The 26,011-nt window shown below is 70.1% G+C and overlaps 4 protein-coding genes across 9 annotated transcripts; 1 reads left to right on the top strand and 3 right to left on the bottom strand.

Moving 5' to 3' along the window:
- Nucleotides 1–910: 910 nt before the first annotated feature.
- Nucleotides 911–10,964, bottom strand: LOC137155956 (neuronal-glial cell adhesion molecule-like; the record flags this gene model as incomplete). The annotated part of the gene is made up of 8 exons (XM_067552431.1): nucleotides 10,941–10,964; nucleotides 5,997–6,147; nucleotides 4,373–4,387; nucleotides 3,890–4,013; nucleotides 3,560–3,747; nucleotides 2,644–2,766; nucleotides 2,131–2,301; nucleotides 911–1,022 (listed from the first exon to the last, which is right to left on the bottom strand). Coding segments are annotated over exons 2-8 (815 nt in total), but the record flags the coding sequence as incomplete, so codon positions are not given.
- Nucleotides 10,965–12,747: 1,783 nt separating this feature from the next.
- Nucleotides 12,748–14,684, bottom strand: SSR4 (signal sequence receptor subunit 4). Its single transcript, XM_067552400.1, has 6 exons — nucleotides 14,492–14,684; nucleotides 14,103–14,221; nucleotides 13,850–13,924; nucleotides 13,657–13,746; nucleotides 13,390–13,455; nucleotides 12,748–13,105 (listed from the first exon to the last, which is right to left on the bottom strand). Exons 1-6 carry the CDS (start codon nucleotides 14,541–14,543, stop codon nucleotides 13,001–13,003), a joined length of 507 nt encoding a protein of 168 aa, XP_067408501.1. The 5' UTR covers nucleotides 14,544–14,684; the 3' UTR covers nucleotides 12,748–13,000.
- A 178-nt stretch (nucleotides 14,685–14,862) lies between these two features.
- Nucleotides 14,863–19,845, top strand: IDH3G (isocitrate dehydrogenase (NAD(+)) 3 non-catalytic subunit gamma). The gene is made up of 14 exons (XM_067552401.1): nucleotides 14,863–15,275; nucleotides 16,003–16,035; nucleotides 16,604–16,615; nucleotides 16,787–16,884; nucleotides 17,066–17,178; nucleotides 17,293–17,353; nucleotides 17,502–17,634; nucleotides 18,006–18,139; nucleotides 18,334–18,436; nucleotides 18,520–18,666; nucleotides 18,770–18,864; nucleotides 19,151–19,211; nucleotides 19,493–19,600; nucleotides 19,682–19,845. Exons 1-13 carry the CDS (start codon nucleotides 15,105–15,107, stop codon nucleotides 19,592–19,594), a joined length of 1,263 nt encoding a protein of 420 aa, XP_067408502.1. The 5' UTR covers nucleotides 14,863–15,104; the 3' UTR covers nucleotides 19,595–19,600; nucleotides 19,682–19,845.
- On the bottom strand, nucleotides 19,603–25,993 carry SRPK3 (SRSF protein kinase 3). Of its 6 annotated transcripts, none has more exons than XM_067552394.1 (16): nucleotides 25,736–25,993; nucleotides 25,516–25,591; nucleotides 24,647–24,771; nucleotides 24,194–24,302; nucleotides 23,957–24,044; nucleotides 23,718–23,805; nucleotides 23,374–23,480; nucleotides 22,696–22,861; nucleotides 22,419–22,444; nucleotides 21,750–21,901; nucleotides 21,417–21,665; nucleotides 21,124–21,224; nucleotides 20,922–21,029; nucleotides 20,760–20,829; nucleotides 20,591–20,683; nucleotides 19,603–20,382 (listed from the first exon to the last, which is right to left on the bottom strand). In XM_067552394.1, the coding sequence occupies exons 1-16, from the start codon at nucleotides 25,833–25,835 to the stop codon at nucleotides 20,016–20,018; spliced, it is 2,025 nt and encodes a 674-aa protein (XP_067408495.1). In that variant the 5' UTR covers nucleotides 25,836–25,993; the 3' UTR covers nucleotides 19,603–20,015. The 6 variants fall into 6 exon arrangements, with proteins under 6 accessions (XP_067408495.1, XP_067408496.1, XP_067408497.1 ...); XM_067552397.1 differs by having other exon boundaries at nucleotides 20,056–20,382; nucleotides 21,750–21,909; XM_067552395.1 differs by lacking the exon at nucleotides 20,760–20,829 and having other exon boundaries at nucleotides 21,750–21,909.
- Nucleotides 25,994–26,011: the final 18 nt, after the last annotated feature.

Raw genomic sequence — 26,011 nt, 5'->3', positions numbered from 1 at the left:
CCCCATGGCGGGCGGGGAAGCCCCGGAGGTGGCGGAGTCTCCATCCTTCGAGGGTTGCAGGCCCGGCTGGTCCTGCGTTGAGCAGGGGTGGGACTGACGCCTTCGGGGCCCTTCAGCCCTCGGCACTAGGATTCTACGCGGGACTTGCACAGTTTTTGCTGTGACTTTTGAGTCTTTGGCTGTACCTCAAATTCTTTCTGGCCTCCCCGTTGCACTTTCACACGGCCCCGGCCAGAGTCCACATGGCTTCCCGGGGGCCTCGGGAGGGTCTCACCTCCCCTCTTGGAAGGACGCGTTTGGCCTCTAAGTGCGTCTGTGACTCTGCTGTGTGGCCGCAGCGGCACTTTGTGGGGCCTCTCGCTGCGGTTTTAATTGGGGGCACTCGTTGAAGTGGAGCCTCTGTGCGGGGGTCTTTGAAGGGTTTCCACACGGCTCGCCGGGATTTCGCTTTGGCACCGTAGCTTTTCAGTCCAGGGCAAGGGACGCAGCATTTCTGCCTGGCTCCCCTTCGTGAGCCGAAAACCCACCGCGGGGCAGCTTTGGTTCCCGGCCCCCAGGCATGACCCGGTTTAGGGTGTTCGGGTCACGTCTACCAACGGTTCCGCTCGATTCACGCGTGGGCCGTCAGCGCACGAGGGACCAACTCAAGCCTCGCTCTGCTCTGGGGCCAGGCCGAGCTGCTCCGAGAAGCCGCTTTCTCCCTGCGCCCCGAGCTGCCAGGCCCCCGGCGGGGGCGGCTGAAATCCCCCGTGATCACGGAGCTTTTACTTTTATCGCCTCCCTGGCCCCCCGGCACTTCCCAGGCGCTGCCTCCGCTTTCCTTTGACTCTGAGCTTCCTTTCGCCCCCCCCGACTCCCCTCCAGTGCCCAGCCCCCAGCGCCCAGCCCCCCAGCACCACGCCCCACTCACAGGCCCTCAGCAATGCACTCCAGCACCAGGCTGCCCCCCCGCAGGGCGACGTGGGAACTCGTCTCCCCCCGCGGCACCATCAGCCGGGGCCGGCGGAACTTCACCGAGTTGGCTGCAGGGGAGACGTGGGGGGGGGGTCAGCACCAAGCGGTGGAGGGTGGGGTCAGTGTCCCCCCCACCTCCCCCTCATCTATCAGGCTAATGGGGGGGCTCAATTTGGGCAGGGTAGCCCTAAGCCTGGGGGTCACTGGTACCCCAGTAACCCCCCCACGGGTGCAGGAGCGGTAGGTTCCCCCGAGGGCTGGAGCAGACCTGGGGCTGCCCCGATGGACACCAAGGGAGGGGGTCTATCATAGAATCATAGAATCATAGGGGGGCAGGAGGCCAGTGGAGAGCCCCCACCAAGAGATGGGGGGCAGAAATAGCACAGAGATCGAGGGGGAGGAGGGGCCGCCCCACAGCAAGGGGGGGACTCATGGGGGGCTCAACTGGGAAATAAGCCCGGATGCCTGGGTTCCACCGGCTGGCAAGTGGAAATTAATCCCCATCCCCAAAGCCTTTAAACATCCCCCCGAAGACCCCCGTTGGGCTCTGGGCCCCCAACATTTAACCCCCCATGTGCCATGGGTCCCTGCCCCACTTCACAACAGGACTCCGGAGGGGGCGGGGCTCGGGGCAGGGGGGTACCATGCAGAGGGAGGGCAGGAGGGAAAAGGCAGCCTGGAAATGGGCGGGGGCCGGGAGTGAACCCAGGCGTCCAGGCTTCAAACCAGCCCTACCCGCTGCTGGTTTTAAATCAAAAGAGCAATTCCCAGCCTGTCCCAAACGGGCTGTTACCCAACCACCTCCACCCCAGAGCCAGCTGCATCACGGCGCCGGGTCTCTGGGTAACCGGCTCCCGCCCCACCGCAGAGCCAGCTGCATCGCGGCGCTGGGTCTCTGGGTAACCGGCTCCCGCCCCACCCCAGAGCCAGCTGCATCGCAGCGCCGGGTCGCTGGGTAACCGGCTCCCGCCCCACCCCAGAGCCAGCTGCACGGCGGTGCTGGGTTGCTGGGTAACCGGCTCCCGCCCCACCCCAGAGCCAGCTGCACGGCGGTGCTGGGTTGCTGGGTAACCGGCTCCCGCCCCACCCCAGAGCCAGCTGCATCGTGGTGCCGGGTCGCTGGGTAACCGGCTCCCGCCCCACCCCAGAGCCAGCTGCACGGCGGCACCCACTCACTCGGCTTGACCCGCAGTTCGAGGGGCTCTTTCTGGATGATGGTGCGGGGCCCGAGGTAGTGCGCGTGGCAGATGTAGTCAGGGTGACTGTCGGCAGCCAGCACGTTGGCGAAGTAGAGGTACCCGTCCTGGCCCATGCTCACCCGCTCGTCCTGCGCGATGTGAACGATCCCTGCCCCGGCCCGAGAACGTCAAACCAGGAGCAAAACCCACCTCGTGTCCCCCAAGCCAGCCACCCCCGCCGGGGGGCCGGATCGGGGCCGTTCCCCCAGAGGAGACAGGCCCCGGCCCCAATCCCTGCCCCCGGAGCCACCTCCCGCCGGGGGGCCGGATCGGGGCCGTTCCCCTAGAGGAGACCGGATCGGGGCCACCCCCGCCGTTCCCCTCCCCTAGCGGAGACAGGCCCCGGCCCCAATCCCTGCCCCCGGAGCCACCCCCCGCCGTGGGGCCGGATCGGGGCCGCTCCCCTAGAGGAGACAGGCCCCGGCCCCGCTCTGGGGCAGCCGATACTCACGGCTGTTGAGCCAGTAGATTTTGGGGGGCACGGCGCTGGTGGGGGGGTCACAGGGCAGGACCACAGACTCCCCCTCCTCCACCTCGAAGGGCGTCACCTTCTCCTTGGGCCACTGGGGGGTGCCTGGCGTGGGCAGGAAACGGACATGGGGGTGAGTCATAAAGGGGGGGCAGGGCCGGGCTGGCAGGGGCTGTGGGTCAGGGGCGGGGGGCACCGCCGAGCAGGGTGGGGGGGCTGGGTGGAGTCTCCATAGGGCATTTCCTCCCCCCCTTGCTCCTCAGGAGAGATGGTGGGGGAGGGGGTGGGGGAGGCTACAGCCAAGGGTGGGGGAGGGGGTGGGGGAGGTGCTGATGGGGAGGATGCAATTACATCACCCCGACACCGCGCTGCCATGGAAACGGTTGCCATGGAAACAGGAGCAATTGGCTGAGCTCTGGGGAGATGAACAGGTAAAAGGGGGGGCAGGGCTCGGGATGCGGGTCGGGGTGAGGGGCACCGCAGAGGGGGGGGCAGGGCTCGGGATGCGGGTCGGGGTGAGGGGCACCGCGGAGCGGGGGGGCAGGGCCAGGGATGTGGGTCGGGGTGAGGGGCACCGCGGAGCGGGGGGGCAGGGCCGGGGCTGTGGGTCAGGGTGAGGGGCACCGCGGAGCCAGGGGGCAGGGCCGGGCTGTGGGTCAGGGGGAGGGGCACCGCGGAGCCGGGGGGCAGGGCCGGGGGGCAGGGTCGGGATGTGGGTCGGGGTGAGGGGCACCGCGGAGCCGGGGGGCAGGGCCGGGCTGTGGGTCGGGGTGAGGGGCACCGCGGAGCCGGGGGGCAGGGCCGGGGGCAGGGCCGGGCTGTGGGTCAGGGGGAGGGGCACCGCGGAGCCGGGGGGCAGGGCCGGGGGCAGGGCCGGGCTGTGGGTGGGGGGACTCACTCTCGGGGATGACGCGGATCTCGGGCCCCATGGCCGTGCCCAGGGCGTTGCTGGCGTAGCAGCGGTAGGTGCCCTGGTGCCGCCCCGCGTTGCTGTTGTTGATGTACAGCGTCCCCGAGCCCTCGACGACCGTCACCCCGGCCTCCCGGCGCGGGTCGAAGAGCACCCCGTCCTTTGTCCAGCGGAACCTGCGGGGGGAGGGGAGCAGCTTGGGGGGCACTGGGCAGGGGGAGGGGGCCCAGGCGGGGGAAGGGGTGCGGGACCCCGGGTGGGGGGAGGGGTGCGGGGCCCCGGGTGGGGGGAGGGGTGCGGGGGAGGGGCCATACTCACGTGAGGGGGGGGTTTCCTGTGGCCTCGCACCTCAGCACGATGTCATCGCTGGGGAACGCGACCACCTGCTCCGCCGGCTGCTCCGCCGGCTGCTTCGTCATCTCGGGGGGCTGCAGCACGGGGGCTGGGGGTCGGGGTGGGGGCTGTTACAGAGACTGGAGACCCAGGGCCCCCTGCTCCCCACAACTCCCTCATCTCCCCCTCCCCCAGTTTCCTCTTCCCAGCCCCAGATTCCCCACGGGGGCTCACAGCCAGCCCAGCCCTCCAATGCCTGCCCTGACAGCCCCGAAGGGCGGCAGGGGGGCCTGGGAAGGGGGGACACAGGACCCCCTTATTGACACTGGGTTAGTGACCTCGGGGGGGCTATCCCTCGTGAGCACGTCCCATGAGGGGGGCCGTGCCAGGGAGCAAATCTGGGGCCTGGGACTGGCCCCCCCAGCCGGCTCCACCCCCGCGGATGCCCCGTCTCGCCCCGGCACTCACGGTGATGCATCTCGTCTGTGGCGCCCGGCAGCAGTGAGGAGACAGACACAGACGTTAGCCCCGCGTCGCCCCGGCCCCGGCCCACGCACCACCCGGGGACCCTGCACCTGCTCCAGGCAGGGGGAACCGGGCAAGAAGCCGGCATGCGAGAGAGAGGCCGGTGAGTGAGAACGAAGGATGTGCAGGTCTGAGTGTGCAAAGTGTGCACACACAGTGTGAAAGGGGCAGGCAAACAGAAGTGTGCAAGGCAAGCCAGCCGCAGCATGTCCAAGGTTGCAAGGCAGGGTGGGAGCCCACGTGTGCACTGGAGGTTGTGCAAAAGAGCCAGGTGTGCACAAGTGTGCAAGGTGAGGTGACACAAGGCCTGGAGATTGCTAAAGGAATGTGAGTGTGCACATGGGGTGGGGTGCATGCCAGGTGAGCAAGGGTGAGTGTGCAACAGCGAGCATGAGGGGCAGGTGGGACTCAGCATGCAAGGGGCAGGAGGTGGATTGTACGCGGGCAGGGAGCATGAATGTGCAAGACAGCATTGAGGAGTGTGCAAAGTGTGCAAGCCCCCATCACACCCATGGACCTTGATGTGGAAACTCCCCCCATTTGTGCAAGCACTGGGTTTTGATATGGGTGGAAATGGTGCCGGCTGTAGCTACAGCCCCATGGCTACACCCCGAGCCCTGTCCATGATGCTGGCTGTAGCTACAGCCCCATTGCTACACCCCGAGCCCTGTCCATGATGCTGGCTGTAGCTACAGCCCCATTGCTACACCCCGAGCCCTGTCCATGTTGCTGGCTGTAGCTACAGCCCCATTGCTACACCCCGAGCCCTGTCCATGGTGCTGGCTGTAGCTACAGCCCCATTGCTATGCCCTGAGCCCTGTCCATGGTGCTGGCCCTGTCCATGGTTCTGGCTGTAGCTACAGCCCCATTGCTACAGCCTGAGCCCTGTCCATGTTGCTGGCTGTAGCTACAGCCCCATTGCTACACCCCGAGCCCTGTCCATGGTGCTGGCTGTAGCTACAGCCCCATTGCTATGCCCTGAGCCCTGTCCATGTTGCTGGCTGTAGCTACAGCCCCATTGCTACACCCTGAGCCCTGTCCATGGTGCTGGCCCTGTCCATGGTTCTGGCTGTAGCTACAGCCCCATTGCTACACCCCGAGCCCTGTCCATGTTGCTGGCTGTAGCTACAGCCCCATTGCTACACCCCGAGCCCTGTCCATGGTGCCGGCTGTAGCTACAGCCCCATTGCTACGCCCTGAGCCCTGTCCATGGTGCTGGCTGTAGCTACAGCCCCATTGCTACACCCTGAGTCCTGTCCATGGTGCCGGCTGTAGCTACAGCCCCATTGCTACAGCCTGAGCCCTGTCCATGGTGCCGGCCCTGTCCATGGTTCTGGCTGTAGCTACAGCCCCATTGCTACAGCCCGAGCCCTGTCCATGGTGCCGGCTGTAGCTACAGCTCCATTGCTACACCCCGAGCCCTGTCCATGGTGCCGACTGAAGCTACGGGTTGATAGTTGGACTGTACCATGGCAGGGTAAGGAGGGAGGGTCCACCACCCATGGGCACCTGGATCGTACCACTTCTGGATCAGAGGCCCCCCAGGAACCCTGCCCCAGATACTCACACTCCTTGGGGATGGTGAGGGGCTCGGCCAGCGCCAGCAGCAGGGCCCAGAGCTGGAGCAGCCGGCCCCACGCCGGAGCCATCCTCGCTGGGGCCGGGCCTGGGGCCCCTCAGTCCTGGCTGTGCTGGGGGCTGTGGGTCGGTTCCTGCGCCTGGGCGGGGGGGAAAGGCCGGCACTGAGGGAGATCCATGCAGCCACCTCTGGGGTGGAGCGCCACCCCCCCGCCCACATTCCTGCACCGCGCGACCCCCCAGCCCCAATTCACCAGACAATTACCAGGCTAAGGGGCTTATCGTGTTAACCCAGCGGGATCCCCCCCCAGCAGGTGACAGACGGACGGACACGGGAACAGATGGAAAAGCGCTGGCGAGGAGGGAGGGGGCATGAATTATTGATAGGGAGGGGGAGGGGGAGGGGGAGGGGGGGTGAGAGAGGAGTGGAAGGATGCCCCTCACTCCCGACCCACAGCCCCTGCCAGCCCGGCCCTGCCCCCAGCCCTGCCCCTCACTCCCGACCCACAGCCCCTGCCAGCCCGGCCCTGCCCCCCAGCCCTGCCCCTCACTCCCGACCCACAGCCCCTGCCAGCCCGGCCCTGCCCCCCAGCCCTGCCCCTCACTCCCGACCCACAGCCCCTGCCAGCCCGGCCCTGCCCCCCAGCCCAGCCAGTGCCCCTCACTCCTGACCCACAGCCCCTGCCAGCTGTACACACTGAGCTCTCATGAAACATCCAGTCCAGGTGGGGCTGGGCTGGTGGGGGGGGGGGATGTGGGGCCTTTCCCCGCTATGGGGCAGTGGCTCTGGCCCAGACCCAGGACAGCAGAGAACATGAAGTGAGCCCCATTGGTTAGCATGTCAGGGCAGGGGGGTTTAGTGGTCAGAGAGGGGCGGGGTGGGGACTGGAAGCCCGGACACCTGGGTTCTCTCCCGGCTCTGTGGGGGGATGAGAGGAGGCAGCTGGACCCACAGACCTGACACAGGTGGGGCAGCAGCGGGATTCCTGCCGCCGTCGGCCCCGACTCGCCTGTGCCTGGCTGACGTTGGCACCGCTCTGGCCGGGCGCCCTGAGCTGCCACGTCCCAGAGACAGATGGGCCTAGGGCAGGGGGGGGGCGACTGGAGAAGGGGCGTCCCCCAGCCCGGCCCTGCCCCCCAACCCTGCCGGTGCCCCTCACTCCCGACCCACAGCCCCTGCCGGCCCCATCCTGGGAGCAGCCCCCGAGCGGAGGGAGAAGGGGGGGACCTGAGGGCCCTGCTGGGGGGGGGACTGTCTCCAAGCTCTCAGACCCCCCCTTGTAAACTCCTCAGGCGTGAGGGGAGACCCCCGGTCTGACGTATCTGGCCCCACCCCCCAGACAGTCCCGCCCTGAGGCCAATTGGGGCAGCGTCCCCTAGAGGGGCCAGGCCCGGCGCCCCATTCCCTGCCCCCCAGCCCTGTGCTGGTCAGGCTCTGTACTCCGCAGCTGGGGCTGCTCAGGGCCCTTTAGGGATTTCAATGGGGCAGGAAGCGTCACTGGGGGGCGCCGAGGGGGCTGGGGCAGGACGTGGGGGCCACAGGGCCAGGGGCTCAGCCGGGCCCCACTCTGGGTGCTGGGGACTGAGCAGCGGGTGTGAGAGCCGTGCAGCGAGCAGGGGGACACCACAGGTGTCTGCAGCGTGTTGCTGGCACGGCGGGTGTGGGGGTGCAGGCGGTGGCCCTTGAGGGGTGTTGTGGGGTGTTGCAGGACGTTACCTGTTGCACGGTGTGGGGTGTTGCTGGGTGTGTTGCCAGTTGCAGGGTGTTGTGGGGAGTTATGGGGTGTTGCCCGTTGCCGGGTGTTGCTAGCTGCAAGAGGTTGGGGGGTGTTGCTGGCTGCAGGGGGTTGCCCATTGCAGGTGTTGTGGGGGGATTCGGGGTGTTGTGGGGAGTTATGGGGTGTTGCTGGCTGTGGGGGGCTGTGGGGATTGGGTGGTGTTGCCTGTTGCTGGGTGTTGCTGGCTGCAGGGGGTTGCCCATTGCAGGGTGTTGTGGGGGGGGTTCGGGGCGTTGTTGACCACAGGGTGTGCTGGGGAGTTATGGGGTGTTGCTGGCTGTGGGGGGTTGCCCATTGCAGGTGTTGTGGGGGGATTCGGGGTGCTGTGGGGAGTTGGGGGTGTCGCCCGTTGCCGGGGCTGCGGGGGTGGCGCGAGGGTGTCCATTGTGCCGGCTGCTGTTGTCTGTTGCGCCTCCCCCCTCCCCTGCCCAGGATGCTGCCTCCTGCATTTCCACGGCAACCGAGATAATGGTCCACAGTCACCTTGACCCCGAACCTGGGAAGGGAGGGAACCCAGGCATCCTGGCTCCCAGCCCCGCCCCCAAGTGGGGGCTGTGCAGACCCTGCTGCATGACGGGGCGGGGGGGCCCTGGGGCTGCAGACGGGACAGCAAAGGGTTACAGGCTGTGAACGGCCCCCCCTCCGGAAGGATCCCATGCAAATCATGGCAGGAGACGGACAGGGTGGGGGAGGGTGCTCCTCACCCCCGCCCTGCAGCCCCCCCCCGCCGAGGAGCGCTGGGATTGGTTGGGGGGGCTGAACGTCGGGGTCCGGGGGTCCCCTCTCAGCCCATCACCCGCCAGGAAGGGCGAGGTCGCTCCAGGAGCTTGTGGGGGGAAGGGGAACTGAATGCGAGCGGGCGGAAATGAGCAGCGTGGGGGGGCAGCTGCGAGTGGGGGGGGCAGGGGATCGCACTGTGACCCCCCCGCTCTGCCCCACCAGCCCCCTCCCCTCCCACAGCCGGGAGGACCCAGGCGTCCTGGCTCCCAGGCCTGTGTGTGGGGACAGCCAGGATGGACCCAGGCGTCCGGGGAGCCGGGGCCTGGATAGGGCGGGGCAGGGGATCTGACCCTCCCCTCCCGGGCAGCCGTGGGGAGACAGCCCCCAGGGCTGGTCCCAGCCTGTCACAAGCCCCCCAAGTCTGCCCCCCAGCCCTGACCGTGCCGGCCCAGGATCACCTGTCAGAGCGTTACCTGGGCGGGGCGCCAGGACGCCTGGGTTCTCTCCCGGCCCTGGGGGGCAGTGGGGGTCGGGAGCCAGGTCTCCATGGAACTAGGAACCCCCCAGCCTGGGGCCCCACTTCCTGCTTCCCTCCCCCCTCTGGAATCCGGCCTCTGGCACCCGGACAAGGACCCACTTGTCAAGCTGCCCCACCCCACCCCCGCACTTCCGCTGCCAGCGCCCGACCCCGGGCCCAGGACTCACCCTGATATAATGGGGCGCTTGATGGGGCAGAGCTGGGGGGCAGGGCCGGGCTAGCAGGGGCTGTGGGTCAGGAGTGAGGGATGTTCTAGATGCCAGACCATAATACCCTGTTGCCCAGCAACAGTTCCGTTCCCCGCCCTAGACGAATCCCCCCATAGATCGATTCGCATCCGTGAGCCCCCCACAAGCGGGGCTGCCCAGGCAGAGCAAAGGCCCCCCCGTCCCCGCCCAGCACCTAGCCCCACACGGCTGGTGGGGGTGGTCGGCTCCCATGTGCAGGGATGGGACGTGGGGCCCATCTCTTCTAGGGGGCACCGGCTCTGGTCTGGCCCCACGCTGGGGACGGGTGGCAGGGGCTGGGGCTGGAGCCAGGACTCTTGGGTTCTCCTGGCTCGGGGGGGAGCCTGGACTCCTCAGACCCGGTGTCACCTGCACAGGTGTGACCCACGTAGGCCTGGCCCGGCCCCCCGGGGGGCTGTGCATTATCTATCTTGTGGGGCTAATCCCAGGAACTGGCCCCCGGGGCCTCCAGTGCCGCCCATCCGCCTGCCCCACGGCGGCTGCGGGCACAGGGCCCCCCGGAAGCGGGACAGCCGGCCCCCCAGATCTCCCTGTCCTGGGCGGTGCCCAGCCATGGCCAGCGACTGGGGCAGTGTGCGACCCAGAGCACGAGCAGGCCCGGACGCCTGGGTTCCCTCCCGGCTCTGGCCAGGGGCTGGGAGCGGGGCAAGGGGGCTGCCTAAACCCTCCACTCGGACCCCACGACGGCGCGGGGGGCAGGGCCGGGGGGGGCAGGGGCTGCAGGTCGGGAGTGAGGGGCACCGGCAGAGCTGGGGGGCAGGGCTGGGCTGGGGGGGCTGGGGGTCGGGAGTGAGGGGAACCGCAGAGCTGGGGGGCCGGGGGAGCAGCCAGGCTGCAGAGGGGGGTCGCTGGGACACCCCCCAGACTCGCACACATCATGGCAGGGCCCTGGGGGGGTCTGTCTTGCTGCCCCCCAGCAGGGTGTTGTGGGTGGGGGCAGGACCTGGGGGGCAGGAGGCAGAGGGAGGGGGCGGGCAGGGATTTCGGGTGGGAGGGGGCTGGGGGCTCTAGGAGTCGACCCGCCACTCCTCAGCCCCCCAGCCCCACGGCCCAGCCCCCGCCCCGTCCAGACAGACGGACGCGCCACCGCAGATGCCCCCAGCTGCACAAAGGCCGCGCCCAGCCCTGGTCCCGCCCGCACACACACACATCCCCGCACACCTGCAGCACAACACACAACACCCCACATTCACACGCCACAGACACAACATGCAACAGGCATGCAACACACAACACATGCCAGACAACACCCCACATACACACCCCACAGGCAATGAGCAACACACCCAGCACAACACCCAACACAACATGCCACGCACAACACCCAACACACATGCCACAACACCACACACACACCCCAAAGGCAACACACACCTCACACAACAGGCAACACCCAACCAAAGCAACCGCAACACACACACGTGCCACCCCCCCCCCCCCCCCCCCCCCCCCCCCCCCCCCCCCCCCCCCCCCCCCCCCCCCCCCCCCCCCCCCCCGCAGGGACCCGCCCCCCAACCAAGATGCGCCCCCGAGAGCCCCCTCGCCCCGTCCGGGGCCTTCTCACCCCCCAAGCGGGCGGCGGATCCCCGCAGCCCCACGGCGGCTTGGGGGGCAGCAGGGAACCCGCGACCACCCCAGCCTACCCCTACCTGAGCCCGGAGCCGATCCGCTCCCCACTGCGGCTGCAGCAACTGTGACATAATCCGGAGTCAGACCCCTCCCTCCCCACCGCCCCTCCCCCCGGCCCCGCCCCGGCCCCGAGACGGGGCGATGGGAGCCAGGACGCCTGGGTTCCCTGCCCGGCTCCGGGGGAGGGGGGGGGCGTGAGGGTTGGAGCCAGGACGCCTGGGTTCCCTGCCAGGCTCGGGGAGTGGGGGGGCGAGGGGGGCTGGAGCCAGGACACCGAGGTTCCCTTCCCGGCTCGGGGGGGGGGTGGGGTCGACGGGTTGGAGCCAGGACGCCGGAGCTCCCTGCCCGGCTCGGGGGGGCCCGGAGCCAGGACGCCGGGGTTCCCTGCTCGGCTCGGGGGGGGCTGGAGCCAGGACGCCGGGGTTCCCTACCCGGCTCCGAGTGTGTGTGGGGGGGGGGGGTTTGGAGCCAGGACGCCTGGATTCCCTGCCCGACTCAGGGGGATCGGGGGAGGGCTGGAGCCAGGACCCCGGGGTTCCCTGCCCGGCTCGGGAGGATCGGGGTGGGGGGCTGGAGCCAGGACGCCGGGGTTCCCTGCCCGGCTCCGAGGGGGGGGGGCTGGAGCCAGGACGCCGGGGTTCCCTGCCCGGCTCCGAGGGGGGGGGGGGCTGGAGCCAGGGTTCTTGGGACCCCAGCCCCCGCCTCAGCAGGTAAATTCCATCGCGGGGGGGGCGGGTGGCAGTGTCACGCCATGGGGTGCCCGCACCCCGTTTTAATGGACCGGCTGGGAAAGGGGTTGCGGGTCGGGAGTGCGGGGCACCGCCAGGCTGGGGGGCGGGGGCCCCCGCGCTCTCCGGGGTGGGGTCCCCAGTGTTTTCGGGGGGCGGGGGAACCCTGCAGCTCCCAGGGGATGCTGGGAAATCGGATCCTGCTCCGCCCGCCCCCCCCGCAGCCTCAGACAAAGGAGCCCCCAGGGGCTGTCACTTGCCCCGCCCCGCCCCCCACAGCCAGCAGAGAACCCAGGCGTCCGGGCTGTGGGCGGGTGCAGCACAGCGGCGGGCACAGGGCTGGTGCCCAAGAGGCGTCGCCCTGGATCCTTGTCGCTAGGCAACGGCCCGAGACCCCCGCCCGGGGGGGCTTCCGCTGCACCCCCCGCCTGTGCCCCACGGGGGGAGGGGCGGCTCGGGGATCTTACGGGCTCCCTGCAGCCTTTGCCCCCTGGGCCCCAGCCCGCTGTGGGGTGGGGGGGGCAGATCTGGGGGATTGTTCCCTCCCGCCCCAGCAAACCTGCCCGGGGAGGCCTGGGGTCCGTGGGGGGGGGGGCAGGTTGGACACACCCAGCGGAGTGGGGGCGGGGCTGCATGACCCCCCCCCCCCCCGCAGCACCGGGATCACGTCACTGGTTGCTGCTGGTGACATCAAGGGCCGCTTCTCTGCCCCAGCTGTGATGTCATCACCCCACAGCAAGGGGGCCCGGATGCCTCAGCCCCACCCCCACGGTGTCCCTCACCCCCTGGCCGCAGCCCTCTAACCCCCCAGCTCCCCGCTGCCCCACACCCCCAACCCACAGCCCTGTGCACCCCCCACCATGTGCCCCCCTCACTGCAGGTGTCTGCGCCTCACAGCCGCAGGTGCCCCTCACCCCCGCTGGGCAGTGGGTGTGTTCTCAGGCGGGGGGGGGGGGGCCAGGGGGAGACAGGCTGGTTCCCCTGAAGGCCAAGGCCCAGGCCCACCCCCACTCGGACCCCTGGGTTCTCTTGCCGGTTCTGTGGGGTGGGAAGGGGACCCGTCGCGCCCCTGGGCGGAGACCCCTGCTCGCAGCAGGGCAGACCCAGTCCTGGCAGGGGGGAGGGGGAAGACACCCCCCAGGCAGAGAGTAGCGAGATAGCGGGGGCAGGAGCCAGGGGTCGGTCCTGGGGGAAGCTGAGGGGTGACCCTGGGGGGCTGACGTGCTGACAGGGCCCGGGGGTGACCCCCACCCCAGGCTGGCCCCAGTCCCCACAACACAGCAAGGCAGCGGCTTTGGGGCAGCGTTTTATTGGGGGTCGGGGGCGCAGGGCGGATCCTGCCCCCCAGCGCCTCACGCCTGGATGCTGCTCTTGGCGCTCAGGGCCAGGTAATAGACCAGGAGGCCGATGGCGGCCGCCAGCACCTCGGTGGAGACCCAGGGCCCGCTCCAGGCACCCTGTGGGAAGATCAGAGTGTCAGCGGCCCCCCCACAGCCCCGGCCCCCCAGCGCCCTGCCCCACAGGCAGGAATCCTCCCCTCCCGCCACACCAGAGGGGCTAGCACAGCGCCCCTGCCGGGAATCCAGCCCTCCCCCTCCCCCACGGGACATCCAGCCCCCTCCCACCCCCCACGGGACATCCAGCCCCCCCCGTCCCAGGGGACCAGCCCCCACCCCCCACGGGACATCCAGCCCCCCCCGCCCCAGGGGACCAGCCCCCCGTGGGACATCCAGCCCCTCACCCGGTGATCCACGCTGACGGTGAAGAGGGCTCGGATCTCCGACACGTCCTCGTTGTTGCGCTGGGCCTGGAGGGGGGGAATTGTTAGTCGGGGGGGCCACGGGCCATCCCCAGGCAGCAGGAGCTGAGCACTACAGCTGGGGCAGGGCTAAGGGACCCCCAACCCCTCCAGTGGGACCCCCCCAGCTTCCCCCATCCCACAGAGACCCCCCTGGGATGGGAGCCCTGGGCTCCCCGCAGCCAGAGGTCGGGTCTCACAGCCCCTCACCTTGCGCAAGGCGCTGTACGACTCCTCGTCAAAAAACTTCACCTCGTAGGTGCCCGACCGGGCGTTCCTGTGCTCTGTGCTCCACGACACCTGGGGGGGGGAGACGAGTCAGCGCACCCCCAGCCCGACCGGAGAGAACCCCGGCGTCCTGCCCCCCCGTGCCCCCCCTCCACCCGAGCCAGCCCGTCCCTACCTGGTAACGCCCCACGTCCTGGCCGCGGGTGACGGGGAACTGTTTGCCGTTCACATCGGCGTAGAGAGCCACGTTCTGCGGAGAAAGGACAGCGCCGGGCACCGGGGGAGCGTGTCAGCACCCGCCGCGCCCCCGGCCTCGCCCCGCCCCCCGCCTAGCTTCGCCCCGCCCTCCGGCCCCGCCCCCTCCCAGCTTCGCCCCGCCCTTCAGGCCCCGCCCCCCGCCCAGCTTCGCCCCGCCCCGCCCCGCCCACCTGGGCGCCGTTGCCGCAGGCCAGCGCGATCTCCACCACGAAGACGCTCTCGGAGGCGATGAGGGCGTCCGAGGTGCTGTAGGCGGAGGGCACGATGCTGGGCTCCGGGCACGTCTCGCCTGGGGGGAGGGGAGGGGAACGACGCGGTGACGTCAGAGCCGGCCCCGCCCCACGGGGCGGGAAGGGGCGGGGCCAGGGGCCAGGGGGCGGGGCCGGTCTCAGGGAGCGCCCCACGTGGAGGGCCGGGGGGCTGACGGTGCTCGGGGTCCCGTGGGGGGGGGGGGGCCCGGTGTGGGGGGGTTCCGGGGGCGGAGCCAGGTCGGGATCGGGGCCCCGGGAAGAGGCCCCAGGGGGGCGGGGCTAGGGAGGAGGGGGCGGGGCGCCGGTACCTGTGACTCCGCCCAGCGCCGCCAGGAGCAGCGCGATCGCCGCCAGCGCCATCGCCGCCCGCAGCCCGAGACCGCTCGGAGGAGCCGCTCAGCCGCCGCGAGGGATGTCGGGAACTAGGAAGGCGCCTTCAGTTCCGCCGCCGCAGCCGGCCAATCAGCAGCGCCGCCGCCTCCCTCGTGACCCAGAGAGGACGTGGCTTCACCGCTCCCGGGAAGAGAAAATGGCCACCGGGACTTATCTAGTGCGGGGCGGAGCCAGAAAGGACGCTGGGGTGCGATTGCGCATGCCCGGAGCCAGATCTCGCGAGACTTCCCTTTACCCTCGAGGAGTAAAATGGCCGCCGTGATTTATTTTCCGTCGCCCTGAGCGAGAAAAGGCGCGGCCCATCGACTTGGCGCGTCCCTCCTGCCAATGGCAGAAACTTCGAGGGACAAAATGGCCGCCGAGACTTCTTTGCCACAGGGGGCGATAAACAAGCCAATGAACCGTCACCACCCATGCGTCAATTAAGACGCCTCGAGATAAGCCCCCGCCCATCTGGAGCCTACAAAATGGCCGCCGGGATTTATATGGCGCTGACGCGACGCGCAGAAATGAGGTGCCGCCTTCCCTATGCGCACGCGAGATCTCGCGAGAACTCGGGCGGGAATCTCGGGATCTCACAGACGAGTCGTCGCGGGGGGCACCTTGGTCCCCTCCTGTCTCGCGCGCGGCTCTGTCATGGCGGCGGCTCTGAAGGCGACGCGGCCGCTGTGGAAAGCGGCGATGCTGGCGCCCCGCCCGGTGAGCAGGGCAAGGGGCGGCGGGGCGGGGCGGGGCGGGAGGCCCTGCGGCGCGCGCGGCTCTGGCCAACGCCCGGGGGCGCCCCCTGATTGGACGAGATGCAGAAAAATGGGGCGGGCAGAGGAGCATGGCGGCTTCTTTATTGGAGAAGATACGGGAGGAGGGCGGGACAAAGGAAGAGAGGAGGCTCTAATTGGCTGCGACGGGCGAGGGCTGGGCCTACCAGCGTCATGTTGATTGGGGGAGGAAGGAAGTGGGCGGGCGAGTAGGAGATGTAGTAGTTCCCGTTGGAGCAGGCCCCGAGACAGCTCCGATCGGGCGGGCCTGTCACCTGCGGCCCTTCTGATTGGCCCAGCGTCGGCGAGTGGGCGGAACAAAGCGGAGCGCCGATTCTGATTGGCTGTGGCTTACCTCGGTGTCGCGAGGGGGCAGCTTCACTCAGCCCTGAAGAGGGCGCCAGAGAGACTCCGCCCTCCCCCCGCCCCCGCTGCTCAGGACTCCCAGCATCCTCTGGGGCGAGCAAGAGTGATGCTCCCTCAGAGAGAGAACCCAGGCGTCCGGGCTCCCAGCCCCCCCCCCCGGGAGAGAACCCAGGCGTCCGGGCTCCCAGCCCCTCCCCCCCCGGGAGAGAACCCAGGCGTCCGGGCTCCCAGCCCCTCCCCCCCCGGGAGAGAACCCAGGCGTCCGGGCTCCCAGCCCCCGTCTGACCCCGTTCTTCTCTCCCCAGGTGCCGGCTGCTGACGGCAGGACCCTGACGTCCGTGAGTGGCCCCCCGCGTGGGTGGCCAGCCGGGGCGATGGACCCTGTGTCCTGCTCTGGGGCGCCCCCCGCCAGAAGGACGTGGAGGGGTCGGCTTAGGCCAGGCCTGGCCCGATCCCCATCTCGCAGCCCTCAGGGGGGGGCGGGCGCCCCCAGGGGCTCCTCGGGCCAGCGGGCGACGGGCTGAGCAGCCTGCGTAGGGGCGAGATGGGGGGCTGGGGGGGCCCAGCCTGGCGAGGCGGGGCCAGGTGATCCCGTGGGGCGGGACGCAGCCCTTGTGTGGGGCGACCCTGCAGCGCTGACTGCCAGGAGCCGGGGAGAGACGGGGTGGCCCGGTTGGGTGGGGGGTCGGCTGGGATTGGGGTGTCTGGAGGAAGGTGGGGGGCTTTGGGCCTGGGGGGTTGGGTTAAGGAGCTGAGGTACCATGTCCTGGGGGCTTAGCTCCATAACCCCTCCCAAAGCAGGGGGCCTCCCTTGGGGAGGCCCCCGTCCCCCCCAGACCTGGCCTCCATCATGCTGTGCTGTACTAACCCCTTTCTCTCCTCCGTCTGTCTGTCCTGCCACACCAGTTCACCCCCATCGTGAGTATTGTGCACGGGCTGCGGGGCCACGAGGGGTGGAAGGAGGCAGGGGGCTGGCAGACCGGACGCCTGGGTTCTCTTCGCAGCTGTCGGAGGGCAGTGGGGTCTGGTGGTTGGTGTGGGGTGGGAGCCCGGATGCCTGGGTTCTCTCAGCCCCCTCTCTCCCCGCAGCCGCCTCCGGCGAAGTATGGGGGGCGTCACACGGTGACCATGATCCCGGGCGACGGCATCGGGCCGGAGCTGATGCTGCACGTCAAGGAGGTGTTCAGGTATGGGGAAGGCCAGGGGGAGGGCAGGGCTCCTCCCTGTGGGGTACATGGACTGCGTGGGTCACAGCCCCCGTGTGCTGAGCCGGAGAGCGTGGGAACCCAGCCCTGCCCGCCCCCCGCCAGGCCAGTGGCCCCTCTTCCTCCCAGAGAACCCAGGCGTCCTGTCTCTCCCACCCCCCAGGCAGGCCTGCGTCCCGGTCGACTTCGAGGAGGTGCTGGTGAGCTCGGACGCGGCAGAGGACGACATTGACAACGCCATCATGGCCATCCGGAGAAACCGAGTCGCCCTGAAGGGTCAGTCCCAGCACCGGACGAGGGGCCCCTGTAACCGGCCCAAGGGCCGTGGCGGCTCCGCGCGCGGGGCCCTGGCAACTCTGGGCTGAACTAGTTTCTGTTTCTGGCTGACAGGAAACATTGAGACTAACCACAACCTGCCGCCGTCCCATAAATCCCGAAACAACATCCTGCGGTGAGTGGGGGCTACCTGGGGGGGCGCCATGGGTCGGCAGCGGGGTAGGGAGCGGGCAGCGCCAGGGGCCGTGGGCTGGGAGTGGGGGCTGCAGTTTGGCGGGGGGCCGCCAGGCCGGCCCCGGGGCTCTGACCCTCCTGCCCCCCAGCACCAGCCTGGATCTGTACGCCAACGTGATCCACTGCCAGAGCCTCCCGCGGGTGCTGACGCGGCATCGGGACATCGACATCCTCATCGTGCGCGAGAACACGGAGGGCGAGTACAGCAGCCTGGAGCACGAGGTGCGGTCCCGCCCCTCGATCCCCGGCCCCGCCCCCCCAAGCCCTGCTCCTCAATCCCCAGCCCCGCCCCCCAAGCCCCGCCCCTCGATCCCCAGCCCCGCCCCCAAGCCCTGCCCCTCAATCCCAAGCCCCGCCCCTCGATCCCCGGCCTTACAGCTTGGCCCTGGGACCCCACCCAGGGCCCGGCCCTGCTTCCTGTGGCCATGCCCCTGGCCCCGCCCCTCAGCCCCGGGACTCCAAGGCTCTGCCCTCCGTCCGCCCCACTTGGTAGGGGAAGCATTGGGCCTGACCCCCCGCCATGGACGCCAGGGACCCCCAACTCTGACCTGGGGGGCAGGGTGAACGATGTGTCCTGACCCCACTCCCCGCAGAGTGTGGCTGGCGTGGTGGAGAGCCTGAAGATCATCACCAAGGCCCGTTCGCTGCGCATCGCAGACTACGCCTTCCGGCTGGCCCGTGAGGCCGGGCGCGCCAAGGTCACCGCCGTGCACAAGGCCAACATCATGTGGGTGCCCTGGGGCCCTGCTGGGCTTGGAGGAGGGGGTCTGTGGGGAGGCTGGGCCTTGGGGAAGGCGGGGACAGAGCAGGGGGTGGCTGGGTCTTGGAGAAGAGGTGGGTGGAGCCTCCATGAGGGGGTGAGGCCTGAGAGGCTGGGGCTGGGCAGGGCACGGGGTGCCCTGGCTGAGCCCCCCTTCACAGGAAGCTGGGCGACGGGCTCTTCCTGCGCTGCTGCCAGGATGTGGCTGGCGGCTACCCCGAGATCGCCTTCGACAGCATGATCGTGGACAATGCGAGCATGCAGGTGAGGACCCTGGCATCCGGGCCCCTCCCCCCCCATGGCAGACAAGAGCCGGCGCCTGACCCCTGACCCCCCTGTGCCCACAGCTGGTGTCGCGCCCACAGCAGTTCGACGTCATGGTGATGCCCAACCTGTACGGCAACATCGTCAACAATGTCTGCGCCGGCCTGGTCGGGGGCCCGGGGCTGGTGCCGGGCGCCAACTACGGCCAGAACTTCGCCGTCTTCGAAACTGTGAGCAGGGGGTTGGGGGGCAGTGGAGGGGGGCTGGGGGTGGGAGGCAGTGGGGAACGAACAGGGGGTGGTGGGAGCAGCTTCTTACCGTGCCTCCCCCCAGGCCACACGGAACACGGGGAAGAGCATCGCCCACAAGAACGTCGCCAACCCCACGGCCACCCTGCTCGCCGCCTGCATGATGCTGGATCATCTCCGGTCAGCCCCCCACCCCCTGCCTGCCCTGGCCCCAGGGAGCACTGCCCAGCCCCCTACCCCTGTGCCCTACGCCTGCCCTGCCCACAGGGAGCGCCCCCCCATCCTCCAGCCCCTGCACCCATCTCCAACCCAACCCTGGGGGGTGCCCCACACTGCAGTCCTATTCCCTGTCCCCTTCCTGCCCCCCTTATTGGCCCACCCTCTTTTCTGGGGGTGGCACCTGTTGGGGTGGGCGGGGCCTGGGCTGTTCTGACCCCGCCTCTCTCATTTGCTCCTCCCCTTGCAGCCTGCACAGCTATGCCACCACCATCCGCCAGGCCGTCCTGGCCTCTTTGGACGACGAGGCGGTAAGCCACGCCCCTTCCCCTGCGCTGTGGGAGAGGAAATCCCGCCCCTCATGGGGAAATGGGCAGGACTTCCTGCAGCTCTTTCCATCTCCCTCTCCCAGCCCTGGCCAATGGCAGGCTACAGGGACAGGAAGTCCCGCCTTGAGTGGGGCAAGACCAGCAGGGGAAGGGTAACTGTGCCTGCGGGCAGGGGGGCTCTGGCTGCCCCGGGGAGCTGGGGGCGGGGCCCAGGCATGGTTGACAGCCACGCCCCCCTCCCTGACCCACCCCCCCCCCTGCAGACCCACACGCCGGACATCGGGGGCCAGGGCACCACGTCGGGGGCCGTCCAGTCCATCCTGCACCACGTCCGCGGCGCCAGCGGCTGGAACCAGCGCGGCTAAGCCAGGGTGAGCCGGGGGCCTGGGCGGTGGGAGGGGAGGTGCCTGGACGCCTGGGTTCTCTGCCTGACCCCTCTCTCCCTCCCGCAGGGGAAGAGCTGCTCTCAGGCAGAGCGAAGGGGGGTGCAGCCCGGTGCCCCCCGCTGGGCCATGCATGGGGCACCACCCCCCGCCCCCACCGTCCATCTCACTCCGTCCTGCTGTCGTTGGGGGGCTAGTGCCCCCCATGGTGAATAAATGTCAGTGTAACGCCACCCCGCCTCCGTCCCGTGCTGCCCGGACGCCTGGGTTCCTGCCCCCCACCCCCACCCCCGCCCTGTCCCCATCACGCTGCCGGCTGGGTTTTGTCCAACATTTTAATCAAGTGTCACAGGCCGGGGGCAGCCCCCGATGGGGCCCCCCCGGGCTCAGCCCCTGCCCTCTGCTAGGAGCAGCCCCCCAGCGCCCGCCCCCGCTGCCGACGGCCGGGGGGCTCCTGATGCGCCTGGTAGCTGAACGCCGGGGTTCCTGGTGCTCCTGGGGGGCGGGGCCGGACGCCGGGGTTCCTGGCGCTCCTGGTGGGCGGGGCCGGACGCCGGGGTTCCTGGCGCTTCTGGGGGGCGGGCGCTAGGTGCGGAGCCAGGGGTGCTGCAGGCACTGCGCGGCCGTGGGGCGCCGCTCGGGCACGAACTCCAGCATGGGCAGCAGGAAGTGGGCGAAGGCGGCCGCCTGCTCCCGGGGCCACTCGTATTTCTCCTGCAGCACCGCGCCCAGCGCCCAGGGCCGCAGCCCCCCGATGTGCCGCAGCTCGCCTGCGGGGGGGGCCGCGTGAGTGGGGGCCAGAGCCGGGACCCCCGCCGCCGGAGCCCCCTCTGCCCCCAGCCCCCCCAGCAGAGACCCGCCCCCTCTGCCCCCCCCAAGCAGAGACCCCCGCCCCCAGACCCCCTCCGCCCCCACCAGGGTCCCCTCCACCACTTCAAGCAGGGACCCCCCAGTGCTAACGTCCAGCCCCCCGCTCACCTCGCCGGGTGAAGTATTCCCGTGAGTAGCGCCCCGAGAGGGCAAAGTGGGGGGGGATTTCGCCCAGCAGCTCCACCATGTGTGCGATGTGATCTGGGGGGGACGGGGGAGAACAGGAGTCAGCCTGGCACAGCCTCCGCCCGGCCCCCCGCATCCCAGCGCCACCCACCTTCGTCCCGGCTGTAATCCTCCCCCGCGTGGGGCTCGAAGAGGTAATCGCCTGTCGCCAGCTCGAAGGCCTGTGGGGAGAGGGGGAGGGGGTCGGGCCCAGTCGTGGAGGGGGTGGGGGTCAGGCCTGCTGGGGGCCGGGGGGGCGGGGGCTGGGCCATACCATGCAGGCCGTGCTCCAGATGTCGGCCGGGGTCCCGTAGCCGGCGCCGATCAGCACCTCCAGGGCCCGGTACTGGCGGGTCTGAATGTCCTCCGTGAAGTGCTTGTGCTGAAACGGGGGGCGTGTGAAAACGGGGGGCCCCCGCAACTGAGCCCCTGAACCCCTGCCCCATAGAACCAAGCTCCCCCCGGTGCCCCCTCACCACCCAGCAGGCGTTGCCCAGGTCGGCGATCTTGATGCGGAGCCGGTCGGCGTTTTGGGGGTCCAGGGGGTTCACCAGGAACTCGCAGGCGCTGAACGGGGCTGGGCCAGGTGGGGACAAAACGGGGGTGAGGCCTCGGGTCCCTATTTCACCCCCCCACCCACGCACCCCACTCAGCGAGAGCTGCCACCCCCCCGGCCCTCCTCACTCACCGCCGGGCGACAGCTGCCCCCCCCGCACCCCCCCACTCACCGCCGGGCGACAGCTGTCCCCCCACACAGCCCCCCACTCACCGCCGGGTGACAGCCCCCCGCCCTCCCGCAGGCCCGAGCTGCCGGACAGGGCCGAGCTGGAGCTGGGGGAGAAGAGGGAGCCGGAGAAGCCGGAGGTGGCCGAGCCGGGGCTGGGGGCCCGGGGGCCGGGAGCCGAGCCCCCCGGGGGGCCCCCCCAGGCGTCGCAGGGCGGCAGGGCCTGGAAGCCGGATGACGAGGTCTGGCTGCGGGGGCTGCTGGCCAGGCTGCCCCCTCCGGTGAGGGGCCGCTCTGCGGGGAGAGGGGGGGTTAGCGGGACCCTGTGAATAAGAGGGGGCAGTCCCAGCCCGCCCCCGCCCCCGCGCTCACGCTCACCGTCCCCTCCGTCGGAGTCGGCCCCTGGCAGGGGGGGCGCTGGGGAGTGGCCCCCGGCCTCCAGCTCCTCCAACCGCTGCAGCTCCCGGAGCCGGTCCTCCAGGAGCCGGCTCTGGCGCCGCTGCTTCCGCCTCAGCTTCCTGCGCTGGGTCCTGGAGAGCTGCGGGGACCCCCCGGTCAGCGGCTGGGGGTGCAGGGCGGGCGGGGGAGGGGATGTGCACAGAAACCAGGGGCACGGCTGAGGCAACGGGGAGCGTGCAAAGCAGCGTGCGAGGGTGCAGCCAAGTGCCCGGCTGGATTATGACCAGGAGGAGCAGCGTGCGAGGAGCTGTGCCCGGGCAGGTGTGCAAGGAGCAGTGTGCGAGGAGCTGTGCCCGGGCAGGTGTGCGAGGAGCAGCGTGCGAGGAGCTGTGCCCGGGCAGGTGTGCGAGGGGCAGCGTGCGAGGAGCTGTGTCCGGGCAGGTGTGCGAGGGGCAGTGTGCGAGGAGCTGTGCCCGGGCAGGTGTGCGAGGGGCAGCGTGCGAGGAGCTGTGCCCGGGCAGGTGTGCGAGGAGCAGCGTGCGAGGAGCCGAGCAGGCACAGATGGGTGCCCGGGCAGCGTGCGAGGCAGTGGGTGTGCACAGGTGGCCAGCCCCCACGTGGGTCTGCGGCACCGACACCAGCACTTACCGGCGTCCCCTGCGAGCCCGAACTCACTGGCGAGGCGAGGATGGGGGCAGGGGACACGAGGGGGCAGGGCAGGTTGTGGGGGGGGGGCAGGGCAGGTTGTGGGGGGGTCGGGGCAGGGAGAGAAAATGAGATTCTGAGATCAGGAAGCGCCTCACACATGAAACCGACGCCCACGAGGGCAGAGAACCCAGGCGTCCGGGCTCCCCGCCCCTCCCCCCCTCGGCAGAGAACCCAGGCGTCCGGCTCCCCCCGCCCCCCACGCGGGCGGGGCTCGTACCGGCGGATCCGGAGGGGGGCGGCCCCCCCAGCTGCTGCCAGCGGGTGGCCTCGGCCGCCAGGCGCCGCACGTAGCCCTCGCCCACGCAGAGCAGCACGTTCTCCGGCTTCACGTCCGTGTGGATGATCTTGCACTTGGAGTGCAGGTAATCCAGGCCCTGCAGCACCTGGGGGCATATACGGGGCGGTAGGGACCGGGCCCCCCCAGACCTCGGGATACACGGTGGGCAGTACGGACCAGCCCAGCCCCTCTGCCTTCAGAATATGGGGGGCATATACGGGGCAGTATGGACCAGGCCAGCCCAGCCCCCCAGCCTCCACCCCCAAACCAGGCCCTCACCTTTGGGATAATGGGGGCATATGGACCAGGAGAAGAGGTTCCCCATAGACAGCCCCACCTTCCCCTCACTGGGAGGGCAGATATGGGGCTGTATGGACCAGGCTGAGCCTGTACTCCACCCCCCCTCCCTAAACCCCCCCCTTCCCAGCTCACACAACCCTTGGGATACAGGCCGTCGAGCGCGCTTGAGAAACTGCAGGGAGCTAATATGGGGCCATAAAGCCTGGGTCGTCCCCCCCCCCCCCCACACACACACACACACCCACAGGGGCTGGGGTTGGAGCGGGGGTTGGGAGTCCGGACACCTGGGTTCTCGCCCCGCTCGGGGGCGCCCCCTACCTGCCGTAGGATGCTCTTCACACAGGCCAGGGGCAGCCCCTGGTAGTTGGATTTAATGATCCAGGTCAGCAGCTGGTGCCCCAGAACCTCCAGCACCATGCACACATCTGGGCTTGAGTCAAGGGGGGTCAGGGCACCCGGACGCCTGGGTTCTCTCCCAGATTGGGGGGGGAGCGGGGACTGGTGGGGGGAGCGGGGGCGGTGGATCCCGGATGCCTGGGTTCTCTCCCAGCTTGGGGGGAGTGGGGCCTGGTGAGTAGTGCAGGGGAGCCTGGACGCCTGGGTTCTCTCCCAGCTCGGGGCGGGGGGAGGTGGCCGGACGCCTGGGTTCCAGGGAAGGATACGGATGCCGTTGATCCCCGAGATCTTGAAGTCCTCGAGCAGCTGGACGATTCTCTCTCTCTTGGGGTCGCTGGGGTCGGAGTCCCGGACCTGGTGAGGGAGGGGATGAGGTGGGGGGGGCCGCACTGCGCCGAGGGGGGGGCCGGGTGTCCAGCCCCCTTGGACTAATGGCCACCTTGTCACCTCCCCCCCCCCTTCTCGGAGTGGGGGGAGCTAGAGCCGGGGGGCCGGGGGCACTCACGCATTTGAGCAGTTTGATCTCGTCGGCGGCCGTCTCGGCGTAGGGCGCCGCGCTCCGCACCACCTTCAGCGCCACGAACCGCTTCCGCCTGCGGGGGGAGGTTAGTGCCCCGGACCCGGCCCCCGGCCCCGGCTCCCTGCCCCCCCGGCTCCAACCGCCAGCCCCCCCAGCCGCGGAGAACAGCCGCCCCCCTCTCCCCCCCGCGCCCGCCCAGCCCCGGCGTCCGGCCCCACTCACTGGAGGTCCCAGCACAGCCAGACGGTGGAGAAGTGGCCCCAGCCCAGCTTGCGAACCACGTGGTAGCGCCCGTTGAAGAGGTCGCCCATCGCCACCGGGTGATACCCGCCTGTGGGGGACGGGGGGTCAGCAGCTGCTGGCGCGGGGGGTCCATGACCCCCAGCATCCCCTCCCCCAGCCGCCAGCCAGGGCAGCAGGACCCCCCGCCCTCTGCACATGGTAGGGCCCTCCCCATGGCAGCCCCCTGCCCCCCGTGGTACCTCCCTCCCCATGGCAGCCCCCGCCCCCTGTGGCACCCCCCTGCACCCCATGGTACCACCCTTCTTGTAACCCCCCCGCCCCCCGTGGCACATCCCTTCCCGTGACCCCCCCTTGACTCCTCCCCATTCACCCCGTGGTACGTCCCTACCCCGCCCACTCAGCTCCCCCCAGGCCTCCCACGGTGCCCCCCACCTTTGCAATAGTCCCTGGGGTCCTCCTGCTCCTCCTCATCTGACCCCAGGATCCCCCCCAACCTGGGGGGTGGGGGGGGCACAGGGGGGTGGGGCGGCTCCGCTGGGCTGCATGGCCTCGGCGCCCTGGGGAGAGAGGGGGGGAGTTAGTGACCCCCCAGCACTGGGATGCAGCACGTGTCCCCCCCACATACCTGGGGCCCTCCAGCGTCTCCCCCATGGACCCGGCCTTGAGATGCAGCCACCTCTGGGGTGGGGCGGCGCTGCTCCCAGCTGGCCTGGGGGGTGCCAGGAATGGGGGGGACAGGCACAGAAGGGGGGCGATTCAGGGGTCCCCAGGATGGTGGGAAGAGGGGTGACAACATGGGGTGAGGGGTGCCAAGAGCCCCCAGCTGGGCTGAGACGTGTGGGGTGGGGGGGCTGCAGTGCATGCTGGGATATGTGCCCCCGACTCAGCAATGACCTCACCCCCCCACACACCCGCCGCCGGCGCCGCAGGGTTAAAAATAACTCCTGGCCAGCTGAGGCCTGCCACGGGGCAGGAATGTGGGCCTGGCCCGGCCGAGTCCCCCCCAGAACCAGCCGCACCCCCGGGCACTGGGTCCCCCCAGAACCAGCTCCCCCAGTCACACCAGTCACACCTGCTTGGCAGATGGGACCTGAATTCTGGCCACTAAATTATTGTGGCCCCCAAGGTCCCCCCATGGCCTGGCGACCTCCTCGCCCCCCAGATACGCGAGGGGGCGCCCAGACACCGGGGCAGATGGGAGGGTTACGGTCCCAGCCAGTCTATTGCCACCCCCCCCACCGGTGCCCCCCACTCCCGACCCCCAGCCCCCCCCCGCCGGTGCCCCCCGCTCCCGCACTCACCCGGGGGGCGTCGGCCTTGGTCCCTTTTCTTTCTTGTGTTTCTTTCTGCATTTCTTGCCCTGGGAGCTGCCTGGACCTGGGGGGGCAGGGGGGTGAGTTAATAATCGGGGAGCCCCTGGCAGCAGCCCCCCTCCCCTGCCGCCATTGCACCCCATAAGCTGCCCACCCACCCCGTGGCACCGTGCCCCCCCAGCCTTTGCCCCCCCACTTTCCCCCTCACCCTTCTTGCTGCTCATCCCCCCGCTGTGCCCCACGGCTGGACTCTCCTGCGCATGCGGCCCCCACCCCCGCTGGGGAGGGCAGAACAGCTGCTGCTCCATGTGGGAATCCGGGGGAGGGGCGGGGCGGGGGAGGGGAGTGGAGTTGTCTCCCCCCCAATCTGTCTGCCAGCAGCTGGGCTGAGACCCCTGTTTTCAGGGGGGCGCTTACAATGGGGGGTCCCAGACGCAGCCGGGACAGACGCCTCGTTGCTCCCCAAAGCCCCTGGGCCCCCCTT

This window comes from Emydura macquarii, unplaced genomic scaffold, assembly GCF_026122565.2.
Source record: "Emydura macquarii macquarii isolate MOO-44397 ecotype Brisbane River unplaced genomic scaffold, CSIRO-AGI_Emac_v2 contig_1386, whole genome shotgun sequence".
In the NCBI taxonomy this organism is placed as follows: Eukaryota; Metazoa; Chordata; order Testudines; family Chelidae; genus Emydura; species Emydura macquarii.
Note: the sequence above shows the minus strand (reverse complement) of the source record. Positions and strands in the feature narration are given on the sequence as shown.

Coding starts and splice junctions, on each gene's coding strand:
- SSR4 (XM_067552400.1), bottom strand. CDS start 14,543: ATGGCGCTGGCGGCGATCGCGCTGCTCCTGGCGGCGCTGGGCGGAGTC. Junction 13,925..14,102: donor CCTGCGGCAACGGCGCCCAG/GTGGGCGGGGCG, acceptor CTTTCTCCGCAG/AACGTGGCTCTCTACGCCGA. Junction 13,747..13,849: donor AGGACGTGGGGCGTTACCAG/GTAGGGACGGGC, acceptor TCCCCCCCCCAG/GTGTCGTGGAGCACAGAGCA.
- IDH3G (XM_067552401.1), top strand. CDS start 15,105: ATGCGCACGCGAGATCTCGCGAGAACTCGGGCGGGAATCTCGGGATCT. Junction 16,885..17,065: donor CACGTCAAGGAGGTGTTCAG/GTATGGGGAAGG, acceptor CCCACCCCCCAG/GCAGGCCTGCGTCCCGGTCG. Junction 17,354..17,501: donor TCCCGAAACAACATCCTGCG/GTGAGTGGGGGC, acceptor CCTGCCCCCCAG/CACCAGCCTGGATCTGTACG.
- SRPK3 (XM_067552394.1), bottom strand. CDS start 25,835: ATGGAGCAGCAGCTGTTCTGCCCTCCCCAGCGGGGGTGGGGGCCGCAT. Junction 23,806..23,956: donor AGATCAAACTGCTCAAATGC/GTGAGTGCCCCC, acceptor CTCCCTCACCAG/GTCCGGGACTCCGACCCCAG. Junction 20,830..20,921: donor TCTGGAGCACGGCCTGCATG/GTATGGCCCAGC, acceptor CTCTCCCCACAG/GCCTTCGAGCTGGCGACAGG.